We start from the raw sequence: 21,915 nt of genomic DNA on the forward strand, positions 1-21,915 counted from the left end.
TGTCGAATATACTGAATACCTCGAAGTTGCCTTGCATGGTGACCAGGTCCTGCTTGCAATCATGCGAGATACACCATGCCATCACCGAATCTCTCCCCTCCCGCGTAGTTCAAATACCAACGTTGCTTTATCCAATCATAAGAATACATATCTGGAAATGAATGCCAATTCATTCATTTTGCTACAGGATTTGCCGTATTAAGCGCCATAATCTTGACCAATATGTACGTAATTTTATTAGCACACCTGTATAAAACATAAAGGTTACATGACAGTCCATTTTTCTTGCGCATATTACACATTTCTTACAGAAAATAAACAGGGCAGAACGGGCACGTATTAGCAATTTTTTTAGTTTCATTAACTTTTGAACCCAGCTCGATCTCAGAAAACAAATTTAATTCGGCGTTTATGGTTTTAAAAAGCGCTCTCCTTTGACCTTCTAAGCGCCCGGTCACTTATATATGGCGAACACAACATTTCCAATTTGGAAGCCATTATTGTGTTTGTTTGTTTGTTTGTTTGTTGTTTAACGCTGCACTCAAAAATATTCAAGTTATGTGACGGTCGGGTTTTTTGGCGAAGAAAAAACTAATAATTTACAAGGGACTTACATTTTTAGCAATTATTCTACTCCTTCATATTCACATACACTTTGAAATAAGAAAATGTGGGGGTTATAAGAATATGCTGGACAGATATTTGTAGTTTTTGGATATTTCACTTATGTCACATAGGCTACACCCAAAAAACAAAAATTATTTAAAACCCAATCGTCTGACCCACTGCCTTTCCTTTTTAAAGTTAATGTTCATCTTTATGCATATTATACATTTTTTGTGAAACAAATCTTACCATCAACACGTATCACCGAAAGAGCTTGCTACGTTCACTATCACATCATTCGAAATAGGTGAGCTTCAGTACTTCCGCACTGCATTAGTTTTGTTCGTTTATGAACTCTATTTTTTGTATAATTATCTTAAAATTTGATTATATACAAAACGTAGTTGGGTGAATATCCATAATTGAACCAGAAAAACCAGAACGGAAAATCAGAGAATGCGTGGGGAAAATATCTGAAATGCCATTTTTACTGAGAAATTTTGAAACCATTTTGGACAGTGCTGTTTTCAGAGAAATACTTTTTCAGAGTAGTGAACTCATCATTTGTGTGCGAATATAAGTAGTAAAATATCAATTTACATGAATCGTCGCATACTATTACTTATTTTTTCGATCTCCGCACTGAGATAATAAAATAGAACTTTACGAGAAATTGATGTCGTAAATATATACCAGAAAGCAATTTGCAGACCGATTTCCGGCGAGTCACTTTACGGTCAAGAACATGGGGTTCTATTATAGAATGTGTGTCGCTGTTGGGCTTATTGCCCTGGCTCACGCGGCGTATTCGGCGGCACAACGTAAGATATTTGTGTTATTTTGACAGAAGAACGTTTGTAATCACACAGCTTAATTTTATGTCAGTTAACCTCCATGTTTCACTCTCACGCATGCTCACGCGTTTTGGCAAAGATTAAATGTCTTGATTAGATGAATTTAGTTTTTGTGTGAGGCAACAATGCAGGTTACAGGACGCAGCTTGTATGTCCCAAATTGTCTCAGGCTGCTGGCTGTGGCTCTCGCTTCACAGATCTCATGTGACTCTTTCATCGTTAGGATTGGAGTTTGGTAGGTTACCATACACTATCCTAACCCTTGGACGCCCTTTCCGATCCAGCACCCCTTTACTATCATAAGGATAAGGTAACCCTTTCGGATCAAACACTCACAATCCTTTTGGTTGGGGACCACTTTCTAATTTAACATCCTATGGTCTAGCGGTAGAGTGTCCAACTGGAGAGCTGAAGGCCTGGGGTTTGATCCCCAGCCTCGTCATACAAAAAGACGTTAAAAGAGGGTACTTGTTGTTACCCTGTCTGGTGCTCGGCATAAAGGGGTTAAAACAAGGAGTCGGCTCGGAGTCAGTATACTGTCTCTGAGTGGGGTATTCAAGTTAAAACTGCGGCATGGTATCTCGGTGAGCAAGCACTATAAATCGGCATTAGTTCGGACTAGTACAAGCAGCCACACACATGCACATCACTATATAAGTTCAATAATCTTGGACGCGACGTTAAACCCAATTTCATCTCACCTTTAGAACCTTAGGGTTAGGCACCCCTTTACGATCATTAGCCTGGTTTAGGCTTAGTTGTTCTTTTAACGATTTAATCGAATGTAATTTGGTAGGAAAGTCCATGCAGTTTTTATCAAGTTTCAAGTGTCACAGAGAAAATGACCTTTGAGCATACATATAGAGGTAAACATTCGAGTGTTGATGACCTTGTATACGAGCACTAAATATTTGTGATAGCACCTGTGGTACCATGGTAAAGTGTAGGCTAATTGCATTAACATGTAAGACAAGCATAGGTTCGAACGTGAGTTCGATCCTCCACTCAGTACTACTTGAAATCTGAAAAAGTGTGCCTGGCAAAGTGTACTACTCCCATTACCGAACTCAAGCAGTCGCAACATTATGTAAATGGGATGCAAGAATATAGATAGATTAGCAACAAAGCTGTTTACAGGGTGCAGCACATTTTGCAGTTTGTAATCACATTGCAATCACTTGAGGAAACATTGTGCTCTTAAAAGAAGATCATGTGACAGTTGATTTATAATTAAATCCTGACTTCTTTGTTACGAGGGGCTGCTATAATGTTTTGACCCCAACTGCGAAAGATGTATAATGCCTCCTTAACTGTTTCCATGTACGTATATTAAGTTTCCGTGCTTACAGTTACATGCCACATTTCAACCAAATACATAGACAGCACATAGACATAGACAGTGACTAGGTATCATCTGTTGTTGTGAATGAACAAATTTGGCTACCATGTTGTCATCAAGTATGTCCTGCTGAACTCCACCACCCAGCAGGGGCACGTGTGGCCCAGCCGTCTAAGGTGCCCCAATTCGCTGTGCAGAGTTGTGTGCCTTGGGCATGCCAGAAACCTATGATTGTGGGTTTGAATCCCAGTTCGCCCCGATTATGTTTCTAGGTTTGGGTTTCACCGAAGTGGTAAATGTCTGTGACCTGCATCACTTTGGGCTTTCCTCCCACATTAAGCTGATACGCCATGAAGTGGAATACTGTTAAAAGCAGTGTTAAGCTCAACTCACTCACTCACTCCACCACCCGGCCATGCGAACATGGTGAACACTTAAAGGGATGGTGCTCCTCCCTGTTGAGAGCTAGGCAGTGGAAACATCGAAAGAGAGCCTCGAAGAGGATCCAAGACTTTTCAACTGCCACCACTAAGGAAAATGTTCATAAGTTATATGATATGATTATGGATGATCAACAACTCACCACATGTCACATGGCAATACAGTAGGCATGAGAGAGTTGAGAACTTCCTCAAGGAATGAACTGGGTATGAAGTTTCAGCACACTAGTCTCCAAGCCTCTGACTCCTGATCAGAAACGCTCCAGGTTCATCATCTCTCGTGAGAATTCAAGTTGTTTTGAAGCAGACCCAGCCAATTTTGTTAAGGGATTTGTAACTATGGATGAGTCTTTTTTTCACCACAATCAGCTAGAGACTCAGCGTCAGAACCCCAGAACCAGGACAAATCCGCTGTGCACAAGTCTGCTGTGGCCATGGCTGCGATGCATGTCTGTGGCTTTGAGCACTTTGAACATCATCAGTATTCGCCCGATTTGGCACCTTCAGATTTCCTACTCTTCCCAAACTTGGAAGAAAGAACTGTACAAACATTTTGCAAATCAAGATTACATCATTTCTGTAGACTTGCACAAGTCTCTAAAGCAAAAATTATTGATTTGGATCATCATTTCTAGATTATATTGATATGAAGAACAAGTTCTACCTAAGAGACTGGTGTCTGTCTGCTTATCTAGACTTGCCTATTATAAGGATAGCATTACAAAAACGCCCATGGACTTATCCTTCAGTAAAGCCTTGGAGCAAGGCTATCATTTCTGCTTTAGAGGACTTTCTACACTTGTGGGATCCAGGCCCTGCAGCATTGTTTGACCTTGGAAGGGATGATGTTGAAAAATAATTAGCAACCAGCTTCATCAATGAAGTTTGTCATAGTTAGGCCCAGAAATTTTCAGCCACCCTTCGTACGTTTACTTCTAAGTGCCACTGAAAGATAAGTGCATGATAGTACTGACTCTCATTCTATGTCATTTTACTTACAGACAGAACCTACTTGCGGCTTACGGAGAAGGAATTTACACGTCTGCCTATTGATGTAAGTACCTGGGACCTACAGTGGCTTCAGTCATAACTGTTTAGCTAGACCATACATTACGGTAGTCTGTCCGCGCTGTATTCCGCAACTCCACAGTCGTGTAATATTTGCAGAAATGCCCACGCTCTGCTGAAATGTACCTGTAATGCAGAAATCACATTTTGTGCAGCACATGCAGAATTTTGTGTTTATCTGCTGCAGAATTAGTTAAATGCACTGCAGAATTTTGATATGTGAGCCAAAAGCTGGTTCTAAACATGTAAATGGATATTTGTTTCGTTTTAAAGTGAAGTTGATTTTTGTATTATTGCTTATTGAAAGTGCATGTGTGTATGTATGTTTACTCTAGTGATCTCCAGAGCTATTCTAGCCATGGATAAGTTTATCATAAAAATGTCTGCCACAAGTCAAATTGGTGCAAAACTACCAAATTCACATAAACTAAGTCAAAAAGTTTGCAAAATTGTTTTGCGGACTTATCAAAATTTGGATGGAGTTTTTACCCTAAAACAGGACCATGAAATACAGAGGTGATTGATTATCACTGTTGGTTGATTTATCGTTGCTAAAATAATGTGAGACCCGTGAAGATTCCGGGGGTAGAATAGGTCTTCAGCAACCCATACTTGCCGTAAAAGGCGACTATGCTTGTCGTAAAAGGCGACTAACAGGATCGGGTGGTCAGGCTCGCTGACTTGGTTGATGCATGTCATTGATCCCAATTGCGTGGATCGATGCCCATGATGTCAATCACTGGATTGTCTGGTCCAGACTCGATTATTTTACAGACCGCCGTCATACCATGAGAAAACTCAAAAGTTATTAAATAACAAAAAAAAATGTTTATTTCAGATCCTAGTGCAGTCCATCCTTGGTCTTCTGGCCATTGGCTACGGTGTTGTCAACGTTTCAGGCAGCTTCAGGGAAATCAAGGCTAGTGCGGAGCTGGAGAATAAGTGAGTTGTGGTGTACCTTCCACGGAATAAGGGGGGCTCAGGTGGCCATGTCGTGTTGACGCCGCAATTTGCTGTGCAGAGTTGTGTCCCTTAGACGTGGCAGAATCTGATGATTGCCCTGGTTTGTCAGCACAATACACGTTGTCATTGGTTTACTTGCATTATTTGCATGTTTCAAAAACGGTAGTGTATGCCACAATCTGATTGGCTGAAAATTCTAATATGGAATTTGAAGAAGGAAATGCGTTGGACATAAGACTCGGTGTGAATACTTTCAGGATGATTATCGTGGCATTCAGCATGGCGACATAAATTTCACTTCTTTTATGTATTACGTTTTTAATAATATTTATCAGATTACCTTAAAGTTTAGATTTTTCACAGAAATTTGCTGACATGACTGGTTCCATTGTCATACTCTGTCTCCCAGACCCTAGAGAATAAATTAAAAAAGGAGTCCAACTCAAATCTAGAATGATTTGGCAAGTCTACATTGCCCCAGCTCTAGCTTTGAAATTAAAGAATGTTCTGGGCTCCATTTGGATTTTAAGATAACTGTATTTCTGGGACTAAATGTCAGGCTACGGTTGTCATGGAAACTTATGACATCAACCATTTATGAGATGTACTAACTTTTTCCTTGGAAGTTTTCACAGTGTATTTGATACCTGTTAATTTCATTCTTAGGCTAAAAAAATTATAGTCTTGGTTCTCAGGCACTGCCCACATCATCACGGCACTGCCCACATCATCACGGCACATTTCGTTTTTGTTTCCATTTGCAGTTTTTTTTGTGCATTGTGTTTTAGTATTAGGATTTTTACTTTTTTTTTAAAATGGAAATAAAAAAACCGAAACATGCAGCAGACTTTATGATGATGCGGGTGGTGCCTGAGAACCAAGATTATCATTTTTTATAGCCTTAACAATGACAAAATAAATACAGATTGTACTAATATTGGATATGGTATTGATGTGGCATTGGGTGAGTGATATTGCCGGAATATTGGGTAGCCTAGTGGTTAAAGCATTCACTCGTCACGCCGAAGACCCGGGTTTGATGCCCGACATGGGTACAATGTGTGGAGCCTATTTCTGGTGTCCCCCGCTGTGATATTGCTGGAATATTGCTAAAAGCTGCGTAAAACCTTACTCACTCACTCTATATGTATCAACCCCCACACTTCATAATGCTCATGAAATAATTACTTATCTATGTTGCATTTCAGAACATGGGAGATGTTGTCAAACAGACAAGCCTTCTACGTCTTCAACCATCGTGGGAAAGCTCTGTTCCAGACAGAAGAATGAGGCCATGGATGTTTGATGTGTGACAGATGTGTGATGGATGTTTGACGTGTGACAGTGGAAGAATATCTGGTGATTCAACGTAGGGGCATCATTCATACAGTGTTAATGTTGGAACATTCACTGTTAATGATGACAGTAATTGTGTCAGACTTCAATTTCATTGGAGCAAGGCACACAGTTTGCACTTCCTGTGTAGAGTTACGTCAATTGGCTGTCAGGATCCGCTGTTCGTTGGTTCGAATTTGATATGATTCTGATCCAAGATCTATGGGCATCTTTCCTGTGTGTTCCATCAAAGGGGCATTCCACTATATTAAGCAGATATGCTATTACAAAGTGAGATTCAACTCACTCACTCATAGAACTTGTAAATTGTGCATTTATGTACCAGTATGAAAATAGACAAAAAATCGAAGTGGAAAACTTTCATTAAGAATTGACTTTCACATTTTTCTAGACTAGTTTCTGAGGAAGTTATTTTGTAGACTTATTTCGTTATTATATTGGTAAATTTGATAGTTCATTATTGTTGTATGATTGACAGGTCTGTACTGGGTTCCATGCTGTATTGTCAAAATATAGGGGGAGCAAAATAAGAAATGACCTTAGGTCTTTGTTGACGAAGGTCATAGATTGCTGTCTATGAATCTTTATTGTGAACGTGAATATATGAGAATGCTGTAGTCGTCATCTTGAATAAATGTCAATGTCATGTAGGAAATATTTGTTTTTATGGTAACTATGGTAACTGTGAATGTCAGCAAAAAACATGTTCCATCAGAAAAAATATTTTGAAAAGAATATTGATTATATGAGCGTGTGACTTGTAAATAAGAATGAATGATGTTGACTGTTTTCTTATTGTTGATATATTGTTTATGTGATTAATTTAACAGCTCATTCTGCTCCACATCGTAGGAATATACTTTAACAATATGGCATTTATGACCAGTAATATTGTTTTATATGACTATGTTACCATGGTTACTATGTCATCCTTCCAGGTATCCTTTCACACATGGTCACTTGCCCAATGAGTCAGCAGTGTAACTGTTTCACAGTAGGCAGAATCCAAGCCCTAGAAACTCAAAGATGTCAAGGTCTGTTTGCCCACCTACTAAACTACTTGCCTTGGCAATTAAACTTCGTACATTTATATCAGTTTAGGCTTTTCAAAATTTATTTGGCCTGCAACATTTGTTATGTTTTTAAAGCAGTTCGACTCAATTTCGTTTTTGCACCAGATTCCAAGTTTTTGCACCAGATTCCAAGTTTTAGCACAAGTCATGCCATTCTAAGTATGTCCAAGTCACAGGGGATTAAGCTGTGGCCTCAATCAGCCTGTTTCTTCATGCTTCGGGGGCATGACCAAAAGAGATGAGGAAGCAAAATTTCTTTTATTAATTTGTAACCTAATAAAGAACTAAAGGTTGAAAGTAAATTCCTCCCTCCATACCTAGTTTTAAGTTGACATGACATGAGATTATGTATTTAACTGGCTTAGACTTTCCTCACATTGGTATCATGTAATTGCCTAGTTCCTTGATGATCTGTCTTAGCAAGAGCTAGTGCCTATAACATGAACAAGTCATGGAACCCTTTTCTCAGATTTGAACTATGTGTATGGAAGTTGTGAGTGTATATTTAGAGTTTAGTCCTCCACCAAATCCTAGATTATGAATACTGTATTGTAAATGTTTTTTTCTACAGTGTCAGTACTTCACAGGTTTTGTTTATACTAGGTTCCTCCATCATTAGTTGTGACGTGTATGTTTAGTAGTTAACTAAATAGGCCTGAAGTTAAATGAGCTGGTTGTTGTACTATCCCTTCCAATACCTGACGCTGAAGCAATGTCTGGAGCGAATGTCCGCATGGCTGAGACACATGTTTTAAAAGAAATATTGCCATTTTTGCAAGTCTGAGCCCTCGTTTGTCCAAGCACTTGCAGGTTTTCCACTTGCTTCAAACAGACTATTTCGGGGGGCCTGGGCGGCCAGTCATCCAAGGTACTGCAAGTCTCTGTGCACAGTTGCGTCCCTTGGGCACACCAGAAATCTATGACTGGGTTTGAATTTTGGTTTGCCCTGAATTTGTTTCTTGGTTTGTCAGCACCAGACCCATGGATTTCACAACAGTTTCACCTCCATCACTTTTGTTTTTCTTCCCACATAAGCAGACATGCCATGATTACTGTGTCTAAGCGGTGCTGAATCAAACTTATTCACTCTCCAAACACGTCTTGATTTGTTGGTTAAAAGTGGCAACTAGACTGCAAGTGTATTCACAGCTGATTGAGGAATGTGGTGTATACATAAACGTGTGAAGTCCTTCAGTGTTATTATTCCAGTGACATAGCCAGAGTATGTAACATTGTGTACGTGTGAACAATGATACTGATCCCAAGGTCAGAGGATGTATGTGCATGTAAAACGCCATCGCTGTATAGACTAGTGATTCATGTTGTATTTATTTCTCTGTGTGCTGTATATGACCCATGCAGAACTTGAATAAATAAACACCTCGCATCCTGAGATTCCTACACCGTTTTGCTTGATCATTGCTAGTCTGTCATACAGAACCTGAAACAAGTATATCCGATACAGCCCATGCAAGTTTTGCTTGATCATTGCTAGTCTGTCATACAGAACCTGAAACAAGTATATCCGATACAGCCCATGCAAGTTTTGCTTGATCATTGCTAGTCTGTCATACAGAACCTGAAACAAGTATATCCGATACAGCCCATGCAAATTTTGCTTGATCATTGCTAGTCTGTCATACAGAACCTGAAACAAGTATATCCGATACAGCCCTTGCAAATTTTGCTTGATCATTGCTAGTCTGTCATACAGAACCTGAAACAAGTATATCCGATACAGCCCATGCAAGTTTTGCTTGATCATTGCTAGTCTGTCATACAGAACCTGAAACAAATATATCCGATACAGCCCATGCAAGTTTTGCTTGATCATTGCTAGTCTGTCATACAGAACCTGAAACAAGTATATCCGATACAGCCCATGCAAGTTTTGCTTGATCATTGCTAGTCTGTCATACAGAACCTGAAACAAATATATCCGATACAGCCCATGCAAGTTTTGCTTGATCATTGCTAGTCTGTCATACAGAACCTGAAACAAGTATATCCGATACAGCCCATGCAAGTTTTGCTTGATCATTGCTAGTCTGTCATACAGAACCTGAAACAAGTATATCCGATACAGCCCATGCAAATTTTGCTTGATCATTGCTAGTCTGTCATACAGAACCTAAACAAGTATATCCGATACAGCCCATGCAAGTTTTGCTTGATCATTGCTAGTCTGTCATACAGAACCTGAAACAAGTATATCCGATACAGCCCATGCAAGTTTTGCTTGATCATTGCTAGTCTGTCATACAGAACCTGAAACAAATATATCCGATACAGCCCATGCAAGTTTTGCTTGATCATTGCTAGTCTGTCATACAGAACCTGAAACAAGTATATCCGATACAGCCCCTGCAAGTTTTGCTTGATCATTGCTAGTCTGTCTTACAGAACCTGAAACAAGTATATCCGATACAGCCCATGCAAGTCTAGATAACTGCATCATCTGAAAATGAGTCTCGGGGCTCATAACTATAATTGAACAACTTGTTATCTGTAAAATATGTTCATTTCAGGGACTAGATGTTAGTCAAGGTCATTGCATTAATTTTGTGAGGGCTTCCAAGTTACATTACCCCATGATTCTTGTAAGCTTAGAATATTCATAGGATATTCTTGTCGTATGACTTGATGGAAGAGGTCAGGCTCTGCAACTTGGAGGATTGCATCTCAGTGACCCTGATGGAGGACATTGCTCATGCTATCAATCACTGGATTGTCTGGTCCAGACCCTCTTATTGACAGGCCCTCTTCATGAAGCTGTAATATTGCTGCGTGTGGTATAAAAATATATACTCTTCAAAAAAAGAAACTTGACAGATGTAAAACCACTTATTGCCAAATATTTAAAATAATTACATTAAATGAGAACCAAATAAATCAAACAGAAAGATAATGTGTCTATAATTCGCGAAAACACATGCAAAGCGCATAAACGTAGCGTTTGGGGATAAATTTTACAGCTTCATCCAAACACAACCGCCTGTAAAAAACGTGCAGCACAGGATCCTGCATTTAGGCATGCAGGCCCCCCAGCTGAATGGGTATAAAAATCCACATCAACGGCTGTTCATACAGTCCTTATAACGGCAGTAGAGGCAGTGACAGAATGCCAGGACTGAATGCAGCTCAACGGAACAACGCCATTGGGAGATTACAAGCTGGAGCAGCTCAGCAAGTGGCCAGGCACTTTGGCATATCCAGACAGACAATCTTCGCACTGTGGACCCTATACAACAACACCAACAGAGACCCCACGTCTTCTGGCGGACTGTCTGCTTTGGTGCCAACAGAGGGTTAGATGGGCACGTGCAAGGTGGACAAATGTACAGTTTACTGACGACTCCCGTTTCCTACCCACACGTGCTGATGGGTCGCACGTGTCTACAGAAGTCGGGGTGAACGTTACGCCCTCAACTGTGTGCAGCAGGTTGTCCTATTTGGCGGTGGGAGTGTCATGGTATGGGCTGGAATTCATCACGGTGGTAGGACGCCTCTCGTGCATGTGGCAGGTGTGCGTTACAGAGACGTGATCCTACAGCCTTATGTTATTCCTCACGTCAACGTTCATGGTGGACAGTTCCAGCAGGACAACGCTCGACCGCATATTGCTTGGTTTGTCAGGACTTCTTACAGCACTACAGCATCCAGACATTACCTTGGCCAGCCCGGTCACCAGATTTGTCCCCGATTGAGCATCTGTGGGACGCGTTGGATCGACGCGTTCGCATAAGGAATCCACCACCCCAAACACTTCCAGCGCTTCTTGATGCACTTCAGTATGAATGGCAGCATATTCAACAGCGTGTTATTGACAACTTGATTGCATCTATGGGTCGTCGGTGTCAAGCGGTGATTGATGCACGTGGTGGACACAACCTATACTGACATTTTCTGTACCCCTGTGACATTAACTGTCAAGGTGACACGATGTCTGTCAAGGTGACACGATTAATGTTTTGAACATTGATCTTCAAACAGTGTTTCAATTATGGTTTCTGTGTCCTATTTTGAAACAATCGCATTATATTACATTTTGAAAGTCAGTGTCAAGTTTCTTTTTTTGAAGAGTATATATATATATGATATAATGGAAGAATGAGTCTAAAGTTAGTGCTGACTAAAGGTCATCAGACTCCATGACTTTGTAATTGTGCCATGCTCCATTGCTTTCAGTGTCTGGTGCTGTGTGAAGATCCAGGTTAGAATTGGTATTCAGCAACTCATGCTTGTCGTGAAAGGCGACTAAATGGGATCGGATGGTCGGCCTCGTTGACTTGGTTGATGCATGTCATCGTATCCAAATTGTGTAGATCGATGCTCATGATGTCAATCACTGGATTGTCTGGTCCAGACTCGATTATTTACAGACTGCCGTCATACACCAGGATTATTGCTGAGTGTGGCGTTAAAGAACAAACAAACAGTCCCTTGGACTATTTTGAGGCAGCGTGATGTAGACGAGAGCGTGACTGGATCGTGCTGCCTAGCAGCGACATTGACAAGCTAAACACAAGTGTATGGATGTATTCTAGTTTATTGTCCCTGTTGGGAGACACTCCTCCCAGCTGTGTTTCTACAAGATACGTCTCCATTGTACAGTGTAACCCAAGTCAGAAAACACCTCTCAAACACAGGTTGGAAATAGAAGAAAGAATGATTTTAAAATAATGCTAACACCTGCATCAAGAGAGTTCCTATTGCTGAATTACAAGTTTACGAAAGGAAACTGGAGCTTACCAATTAAGTATGTTAACTGATTAAATACATTTTTATGTAACTATGTTAACAAGCCTAAAAATTCATTTAAGTTGCATTGATAGGTTTCAAATAATTTTGATGATTCAACCATTATGTAAATGACTGACTTCTGACAATTTCGAATTAAGATTCGACTGTAGAAAGACATCTTTGTACACATCCGATTGACAATTTCAGCAGAACTCACACAATTCAGTGATAATTTGCAAATATAAAAGAATAACGTCAGGAATTTTAAAAAACAAAATATACACACTTGCATGCCAAAATATGACCACACCCATTTGCTCTGGTGCCCGGTGGATGAGCCTGTCCAATTACAAAAATAATGGTAATTTTAAACATGCTAACCTTTATTTCAAAAGATACATTGTTGGAAATAACTAGATCTTTCCCCTCAGTAGTTTGTATTTGGTCATATTGACAATGCAAATCCACGAACAACAGAAATGGTCTGGCCTAGTAGAAAAATAAAACTCTTCAGATTAAAATTTCATACAACATTAATCATTCATGGAGCTAGATCACCAGGGTAATGACATTCTTTAGGCCTTTTATTTTTTATTAGTTGTTTTACAGATTTTTCGTCCTAAAATTCAATGTAGATGGCCGAAAAATAAAATAAAAACAATTTCAATGCTCAAATTGGTACTGCTTCAAATGAATGAAAAACAAACAAGTTTAAACATAGCAAGATCCCAAACGATAACTGATTGTTTCTTTTAACAGAATAATTTTATATAAATATTATTCACCATTTCTTATAAACAACAGTGATAAAATCTTGTTTTTTTTACTTTGGTCAAAACAACAATTGTTAAAAGTCATACACTTATTTTCTAATTTCAGGGTTTTCTTGTCAGTTGGGACTCAAAAAATATATATAAAAAATAGAAGGCCATAAAAGTGTCTTATTTTCCATGGTATCAGAAGCACAACAATTAGACTTGGAAATAATGCCTTGTTTGGAAAGCTACTGTGAGATTGTTCCTCATGGAGCTGATACACAACGCACAACACTAACAGGAAACAAAACAGTTATACTCATCAACAAAATAAATAAACCAACAAATGACGACGCTGTGATGGAATGAGAATATTCAGTGATTTGGAACTATCTCAAATGTTACCTCGACGAAAATAACACTGAAATCAATAGATTGTAATGACAACTTCCGCAACTGTTAATCAAAATAGCTTAAAGGGTAACTTGTTATCTGAAGAACAAAACTGACTCTTGTGATATAAGAATAATACATAAACGTCTGTTAAGAGGAATTATTATAAACGTATCGCCAAAACTTGAATCACACCATAAACATTGGATATACCTTACAACAATGAAAGTGGGATATGTCTTTGAGACAGAAAAAGATCCAATCTTAAAAATATATACTTTCTGTGATTTCGGCACACTGAAACCTGTACAATGAAGAAATTGATTTCAAAACTTAACATCACATCTGTACACACTTCTGTGAAGATATTCACAGAATAAATATCAAAGAATCTGTAATCTCTGTTCCCTCTGATTTTAATGTTTGTTTAAGAAACCAAACAATACACAGTCCATGATGCCAACCCAAATTGAAGCAGTTCAGAAATATCTGGGATAAACAGGGTCGAAAATAAAAACAAATCTCTTCAAGACTAATAACCACCCCTAGTATGATCGGTTTGATAAAAAATAATTAAAAAATATTTTTTAGCCGTGTCATTTATTAACCAAACATAAAGTCTGAAAACTTTCCAATCACAAGTTAAAACAAGTGATTATTTATTAATTCATTATTATTTGGTTGTATATGTGACAAAGCTTTAGAAAGGTCAAATTTGTCTAAGTATTGGCGATAATGTTCAACAAAAATCAAAACATTTTTCACTTTTTTGGTGGAAGTTTGGTTTAAAAAATTGCAATGATTCCACCCAAATCATTATGGTTGGCATCTCTAGGGATCAAAGAGGGATATGAACAGTAAAATTCTTCAAACTGATCTACCCCTCCCTGCTTCCTATCTCGCAGTATTATCTAACAGTATTATCTAACAAGAAAAACAATTCTTATCACACCTCATTGGGAATTTCAGTAATTTTAAATATGGCTTATCAAGCTTCATTCACAATGAAACTAAATACATTCAAGGTATCAATTTTTATACAGTATGCTTATTTAGGTTTCAATATACCATATTCGACGTAATAAGCGCCCAGGGCGCTCTCAAAATTACAAATAGGGAAACTCTTATTAGAATATTATTTTGGTGGAAAAAACAGAGTTGAAAGATAAATTTCGTGGTTTATGCTGACAGCCTGAAATGTTTATGAACGACAGATATATTTTTCCAGAATTTAATTGCCCATAATTAAGGGTGCATATTACACACGATTATACGCGAATAAATAAGTCTTGTGTACACTGATCAATCGGCAGGAGTGCTAATTGGGATTGTTCACGAGCTAATATGATAGCAATTATCGCCATGGGCGCTTATTACAGCGAGGCGCTTATTACGTCGAATACGGTATATAAATAAAGGGACAAAATATGACAATCTTGATGATTATTCTTTATATATCTTGAATCAATCATAAACACAAAACAATCATAAGCCAGACTGATCCATGTGTCCTTGGAGAACTATAGGCAGTAATACAACCAGGAAAGTTGTCTTGTTTCGTGGCTGTTCTGGATTAATATAACTCCCTAAACATTAAAATGCTATTTTCGTATAAAGGTGAAAAAGATATGTACATTTAGTATAATACCTGGGTACTCTCAAAACTAGGGGCATTTTTTAATGAAGATTTTGTTTAGGCTTAAAAAAATAACAGAATTGGATCTCAGGCAATGGTTTTTGAAAATATAGTGCGGGCAGGTGTTGTCTTTTGTTGTTGTTGTTGTTCAAACTAGTATGTAATCAATAAACAATTGTGTACAATCAACCTGGGAAAGGGCCTCCCTACATAAATGTATTCATTGATGAGTAAAATAGTGGAATACAGTATTTGACTACCGATGGACTTGGAATATTTAAGGATTTTTGGTTATTTTTTTCAAAATGGAAATAAAAACGAAATGTGCATGAACTTTATGATGATCTGGGCGGAGCCTGAGAACCAAGACTATTAACTTTTTTTCGCCTTAATATTTTTCAACACCATGCAATAACTCCCTGAACAATCCCCATATCCACTAATACATCTTTCCTACAACTCTTTTTGATGTGGACTGACCTCCTCAAACATGTACTATTATTATAGCAAGAAAAATGTGGCTCTTATATGCCACCACTTTCTGACTACGCAAATAATGGTTACTAGGGCAAGTGTATCTGTGCAGAGTTCTCTCCCTTAGACCCGCACATTAACCTCTCCTAAACCATTTAACATTGGTCACTTCACATTATTACATAAACACAGACTTTATGCCTTAATGCTGTTCTCTATTTACATATTATCATAATTTAAAAAATATTCAAGTACAAAACAGAATATATACTTCAAGTTAAATTTTGATCTGATGTAGACTTTTACAATTGTTATCATTCTTGGAATCTGTTTAACATACACTAGTCAGTCTAAATAGGATTTTTGTCAAATATGCATCTTAGTCAAAATAGTCAAAATAGTAGTCAAAATGTAAATTCAAGGAAGAGGATCCATGGAGATTCATCCATATCACAGACTCCAGTAGGCTTGAGCAAAGTGTTCTGGCAGTGGAGCTCAGTTACCTCCCCCTGGTGGTCTGACCTCTGAACTCTGGGTGTGGGAGGAAGCAGCAAGCCTGTGCCGTCAGAGAGTATAAGATGCGTTGGCTGTGTTGGTCTTCAGTACGACTTCTTCAGATGCTCATAAGTCATGAAGAACTAGGCCAAGTTAAGGAACTTACATACAACAATAGATCACTTAAAGGTAGACATCGAACCATACCAATAGGCTGGAAGACCTCTAGTAACATGTGACCTGAATATGTTACAAGGACATTCTGTATCTGCCCACAACATTAAAGTTAAACAGCCTGTACATAAGTACCTGGCAACACTCACACATTTACAGTGTGACTCACACAATTACAGTGTGACTCACACAATTACAGTGTGACTCACACATTTACAGTGACTCACACATTTACAGTGTGACTCACACATTTACAGTCTGACTCACACATTTACAGTCTGACTCACACATTTACAGTCTGACTCACACATTTACAGTGACTCACACATTTACAGTGTGACTCACACTTACAGTGACTCACACAATTACAGTCTGACTCACACATTTACAGTGTGACTCACACATTTACAGTGTGACTTACACATTTAGTCTGACTCACACATTTACAGTGACTCACACATTTAGAGTGTGACTCACACATTAACAGTCTGACTCACACATTTACAGTGTGACTCACACATTTACAGTGTGACTTACACAATTACAGTCTGACTCACACAATTACAGTCTGACTCACACAATTACAGTGTGACTCACACATTTACAGTCTGACTTACACAATTACAGTCTGACTCACAATTACAGTGTGACTCACATTTACAGTGTGACTCACACAATTACAGTCTGACTCACACAATTACAGTGTGACTCACACAGTTTCATCACAGATCACCAAAGTTTCACCCATTTATTCATCTTTTTTTTCAAATATCTTCTTTTCGTCACTACAATAAAGGTTAAATGACTTTTGGCTTGGTGGTTCAGTTCCCTTTGACTACAACCTTTTGGAAGTGGGGAAGCATTGGATGTTTTTGTAAACAATTAATCACACCTCAAAATCAAGAAAAGATTCATTGGGAGAATTTTTTTTCCGAAAAATCATACAATAATTACTTCAAAGAATACTACCTCTATTACATCACAGCCATAAATCCTATCATCTCATTATAAAATCTTCAGATTTTCAACAGTTGCAAGAGTATCGTGCTAACTGTACCTCATGCGCATGTGTGAGGCAGGAAAACCTCCACTTCATTCCAAATCGAATACCTAGATTAAAAAATTTGGGGAGGTGGGTGGGATTGTTCTTGATGTATTCCTAAATTCCTGAGGCAGCAATCTTTGAATTATTTACAATGATAACTACTGTTTGACAAATCTTGCGACCCCCCAAAATGTTTGGCTGGCTTCACCTTTCAGAGGAAAACAGTATGCTCTGAAGCACTGAGTGAACACCTATTCCCCGACGACCACCCCATCCCTCCCAACACTCACACACACGTCCAAAATTAACTGGTTGGTCCTTAAACACAAATGGATCCTGTGTTTTCTTCTACACCGTGACTACAGTGCTACACCTTCTACTGTGCTACCCTACACATGGTGCAGATGGGAAAGACAAGGATACAATGATGTTCCACGGCCCGAGTCGGACCCAGGTGGGGATGAAGCCCTTGTACAAGGCCATGATGCCCTCCGTCTTCACCGTCTGAAACACACAGTGATACATAGTACAACAGTCAGACGCGTTCATGTTACTTGGAACAGCCTTTCAATTCTAGTGCTGCATGTCCAAGGGAGGAGAGCCTGAAGTGATGAAGATCAGCACAGATGTTGATAAACCAAGAATCGTAATCGGACAAATCATCAGATCCTGGCACAGCTAAGGGATGTAACTCTGTACTGACTTAACCCAGACCAATTTTAATGCAAAATTTCTGTAGCTAGTCGTGTTTAGTGCCACTCTGAACAGTATGACAGTTATAACACTGTGGTCACCTCAGTGGTCTGGTGGTTAGACTGTCTGCCAGGACAGCGGAAGATCGGTGGTTAGATCCTCGGCCACATCCTACCTAAATACGTTAAAAGACAGTCGTTCTTGTTTCCCTGCCTGCACTTGACATCATGGGGACAAAACAATGACTGGTCGGCTCCGAGTCCGTATACTGAGTGGGGTATTCATGTCAAACTGCAGCATGGTATCTCAGTGAGTCTGACCACTTGATCCCATCACCTCATAACACCAACTGGGGACCCATTCTGACACCACCTCCCTCTGTAGCGACTTTACCTGGACGAAGCAGTCAGAAGTTGATGTGTAGATTGCCGGCGCGACTCCATCACTGATCACGGCTGTTTTCAATCTCTTCTGGTTCATCAATCGTGTCTGAAACAAGAAGCTCGCTGTTGATGATCTGGGCGTGGCCGGCCACACAAACACAAACATCATGTGCCAACAGACAAGGGAAGCAGGGATGGATATTTGAAAGCTCTTTCCACCATGGCCGAACAAATCTCTATTGAAACACACAATTTTGATTTCATGTTTAGCCAAATTTAAAACTGACATTTCGAAACATCATCTTTACTAACTACCAATATATCTGCATTCACGTACGTGATTAAATTCTAGTTTAATCGCTGATCTACAAAATTCAAGATATCACACATTTATCTGTTTTAAAGGTCCATTCCAGTTCACAAACAACTTGTGTCATTATGTAACTGTTTTCTCAACCAGTAACCAATGCTTGCACTGTTACATACATGCAATAGAATTGCATATTTCATCAACTTTAGTTGATTGTGTTGAACAAAAGGTGTTGCTACTAAGCACTGACCTGTTAAGACTGTTTTTAGTTAAATCAGGGAGTATCTGTTACAAGTGTGTGCAAGATGCTACAGATATAGGTGCTCACATTATTTGTTGAAGCGTGTGGTTAATTTGGCTGGTAAGCCAAATATGAATGAACCTTTAAAACACAAGCATTTAAAGAATTACTGGATAAAAAATCACATAATATCTAGCTAAACAGACACTGGTCAATTTTTGTGGTGGACAAGATGGTTGAAGATGGCAACTCCACGACGAAAAAACAGGTCTAGAAGACTTCACGCCTGCCCGTTAAACTCATTATCAAAGTGCAGAGTCAGTCCCATTCTATTCATGAATGTCTGGGTCAAAGTTGACAGGAATTGCCAGTCTTGCAATATCTTTATAACCAACAAACGTCCTCATGATTTAACTGTGCATTCGATTTTATGTACCGGTAAATCGTGACAAGACGATTCAGCGGAGAAGATCCCTATCCAACAAATCCTCACTTTCGACCACTGTAGGCTGATGGGGACCAATTCTTACCCAGAATTCTACTGGGGGCCAAACAAGGTACCGGTAATATTCAAGATCATTGTATCAAATCATCCTTGCATTCAAGGCTTTGAAGGAAATATATATATATATATCGTCCAACCCACGTTCAAGGTTACAAGTTTTACAAGAGATATGTCATATGAAAATAAATTAAAGTGGGCAACAGGCATCTATGGAATTATAAAGTGACAACTAGAAGTACATCTTTTGCCCATCTTTGAGGGAGTGAGTGAGTTGGGGTTAACGCTGCTTTGAACAATATTCGAGTTATATCACGGAGTGTCAGCTTGACGTGGGACAATCCTGAAGTGAAGCAGGTCTCTGACGTTTACCACTTTGGTGAAACCCAACAATCACAGCAAGTTGGGGAGCACATCTGTGCATTATTCACTGCAGTAGAATTCATGGTATATATGAAACCAGCATTCAGTCAGTAAGAAAACATCTGTAAAGACGTAAGAATACAGGTAATGACACAGTGTTGTTATGCTATTGGCTTGTCAAATGTATTCAGGAATATTTGCAAGTTGCAAATTGATTGGGTTATTGTTGTTCAATTTGCATATTTTACACAAATACAAGACTAATCTAGAGCTCTGGAATACCCTTTTTAAGTTCAGAATCCCCAAATGTTCAACTTTTCCCCATGTTTTGTCAAGTCTATTTGTAAGCAAATTCATTGATCAATGGCTTCATACATAAAACACAGTCACAGGGTACTGATTCTTAGTGTGCCTTCCGTACCAGGAACTTAACCATGCCATTACGAATTTAACCGTGCCACTGGCATTAAAATTAAAACACAAGGAATTTCTACCAAAAAGTGTTAAGGAATACGCTTCCTGTTTCTCCCGTGGAGGTGCCATCTTGTTGGAGCATGATGATGATTCACATGATATTCCTGTATAACAATCTAGTCACAACGAAGTGAGAGGACTTAGCTAAAACCCACTACTGTTTGTAGCCGAGCAGTACTGGAGACTTTGGCACAGGGCTCCCGCGGCACTTCCCTCCCAGTACACACCGAGAGAAGCAGGCGGTTGCCGAGTGATTGACCGAGCGAGCGAGGGAGCGAGTCTCTCCTTTAACCTGGGGTAATAACCTTGAAAACAACAACCAACCAACTAGTGATGCAAACAGTACTGGCCAATGGCCAATACAAGCTAGAATCTTTAACACCTGAGTTAACGTAATCTGGTGCCCAACTCAGGTGGGCATCATCAAGAGACTGGGATGAAAAAACATTTCAACAATTTACGAATAGCATGAATTACAAGTACATATTTGATAAATAATACAAAACAATAACATGTATGCTATTTGGAGTCATTTAAAATTTGAAAAAATTGAAGCAAAAGAATATCTATGACATGTTTTTTGAGTCTATGTAGGTCATCATGTATAATGAATCTATGTTAGTTAGAGAGCTAAGCCATGATGCCAGCTGGGTGGGTTTTGCCCGACTGAGCACAGAGGGAAAGCAGGACAGGGATGAAGACGTTAATTAAATCTGATTTAACTGAACCGTTAGCAGCAGCATATAAGCGATAATTAGCATAATTGTGTACTTCTGACATGCTGAAATTTAATATGTTGGTTACCATGGTTACAAGAGCCATGAAAGTAGGAGACAGAATTATTTTCAGAAGAGTGATTTGAATTTCAGGTTACCAGCTTTGTCATTTTCTGAGAAACAAATATGTCTGCCAAGCAGAACCTATAGGAAATATGTTCGATGATTTAACTATCATCATTAAATACTACCATCTTTATCAAAAGCAGATTACTATCATAGGCAGTTATGACCTTGTGGCATCTAAATATGCAAATGAGTTTGGTCGGATGCTCGTCTGAATATAGGCAACAGACAAATATTGATTTTGTGAACAAAGTATCCAGCTTGAACTCAGCCTTGCAAAATTTGTTTTTCCCTCAAATAAAATGCATTCTGCAACTTTATCACTTGTCCAAAGTCAAGTACAATTCTATTCAGCTCAGCTAATATTACCAAAAATAGCCCATATTGTAAAAATGTACTGAAATTGGTGCTAATAGCCAAGTTTAGGGTTGTAGACTAAAAGGAAATTTCAGCAGACTTAAAATGTTCTGAATACACTGAAGATATGTGTACTAGATGTTTTGTCACTAGTGTGCGTTTCTATTAAACATAAATATATCAGAGCAAGTGTTACGTAAAGATTTAATGGAGAGAAGGTAAAACTGAACTGAAAGTTATGTACAGAAAGTTTTACCATTTTGTAAAATAAGTAAAAGAAATAATTCTTGACATATTCTTACTGAATAAATTGAAATAAATTGAAATACTGAAGTT

The 21,915-nt window shown here is 38.8% G+C and overlaps 2 protein-coding genes across 4 annotated transcripts in view; one reads left to right on the forward strand and one right to left on the reverse strand.

Annotated features, from left to right (window-relative positions):
- Positions 1 to 1,328: 1,328 nt before the first annotated feature.
- LOC139448203 (ER membrane protein complex subunit 5-like) lies at positions 1,329 to 8,745 on the forward strand. The gene is made up of 4 exons (XM_071229721.1): positions 1,329 to 1,427; positions 4,241 to 4,293; positions 5,146 to 5,249; positions 6,479 to 8,745. Exons 1-4 carry the CDS (start codon positions 1,352 to 1,354, stop codon positions 6,558 to 6,560), a joined length of 315 nt encoding a protein of 104 aa, XP_071085822.1. The 5' UTR covers positions 1,329 to 1,351; the 3' UTR covers positions 6,561 to 8,745.
- Positions 8,746 to 15,859: 7,114 nt separating this feature from the next.
- Positions 15,860 to 21,915, reverse strand: part of LOC139448485 (kidney mitochondrial carrier protein 1-like) — a 58,547-nt gene continuing 52,491 nt past the window's right edge. For all 3 annotated transcript variants that reach the window (XM_071230031.1, XM_071230032.1, XM_071230033.1), the window contains exons 9-11: positions 18,501 to 18,596; positions 17,838 to 17,918; positions 15,860 to 16,338 (exon numbers count right to left, since the gene is read on the reverse strand). In XM_071230031.1, the coding sequence (XP_071086132.1) occupies positions 16,300 to 16,338; positions 17,838 to 17,918; positions 18,501 to 18,596 (216 nt within the window). In that variant the 3' untranslated portion in view covers positions 15,860 to 16,299. The remainder of the gene's footprint in view (positions 16,339 to 17,837; positions 17,919 to 18,500; positions 18,597 to 21,915) is intronic.

This window comes from Haliotis cracherodii, unplaced genomic scaffold (assembly GCF_022045235.1).
Source record: "Haliotis cracherodii isolate W230 unplaced genomic scaffold, xgHalCrac1.p SCAF_7, whole genome shotgun sequence".
NCBI lineage: Eukaryota > Metazoa > Mollusca > Gastropoda > Lepetellida > Haliotidae > Haliotis > Haliotis cracherodii.

What these genes read in the sequence shown, in the direction of transcription:
- LOC139448203 (XM_071229721.1), top strand. Translation starts at nt 1,352, where the DNA reads ATGGGGTTCTATTATAGAATGTGTGTCGCTGTTGGGCTTATTGCCCTG. An exon ending in TTACACGTCTGCCTATTGAT is followed by an intron (nt 4,294 to 5,145) that starts GTAAGTACCTGG and finishes TGTTTATTTCAG; the next exon opens with ATCCTAGTGCAGTCCATCCT. An exon ending in AGTGCGGAGCTGGAGAATAA is followed by an intron (nt 5,250 to 6,478) that starts GTGAGTTGTGGT and finishes GTTGCATTTCAG; the next exon opens with AACATGGGAGATGTTGTCAA.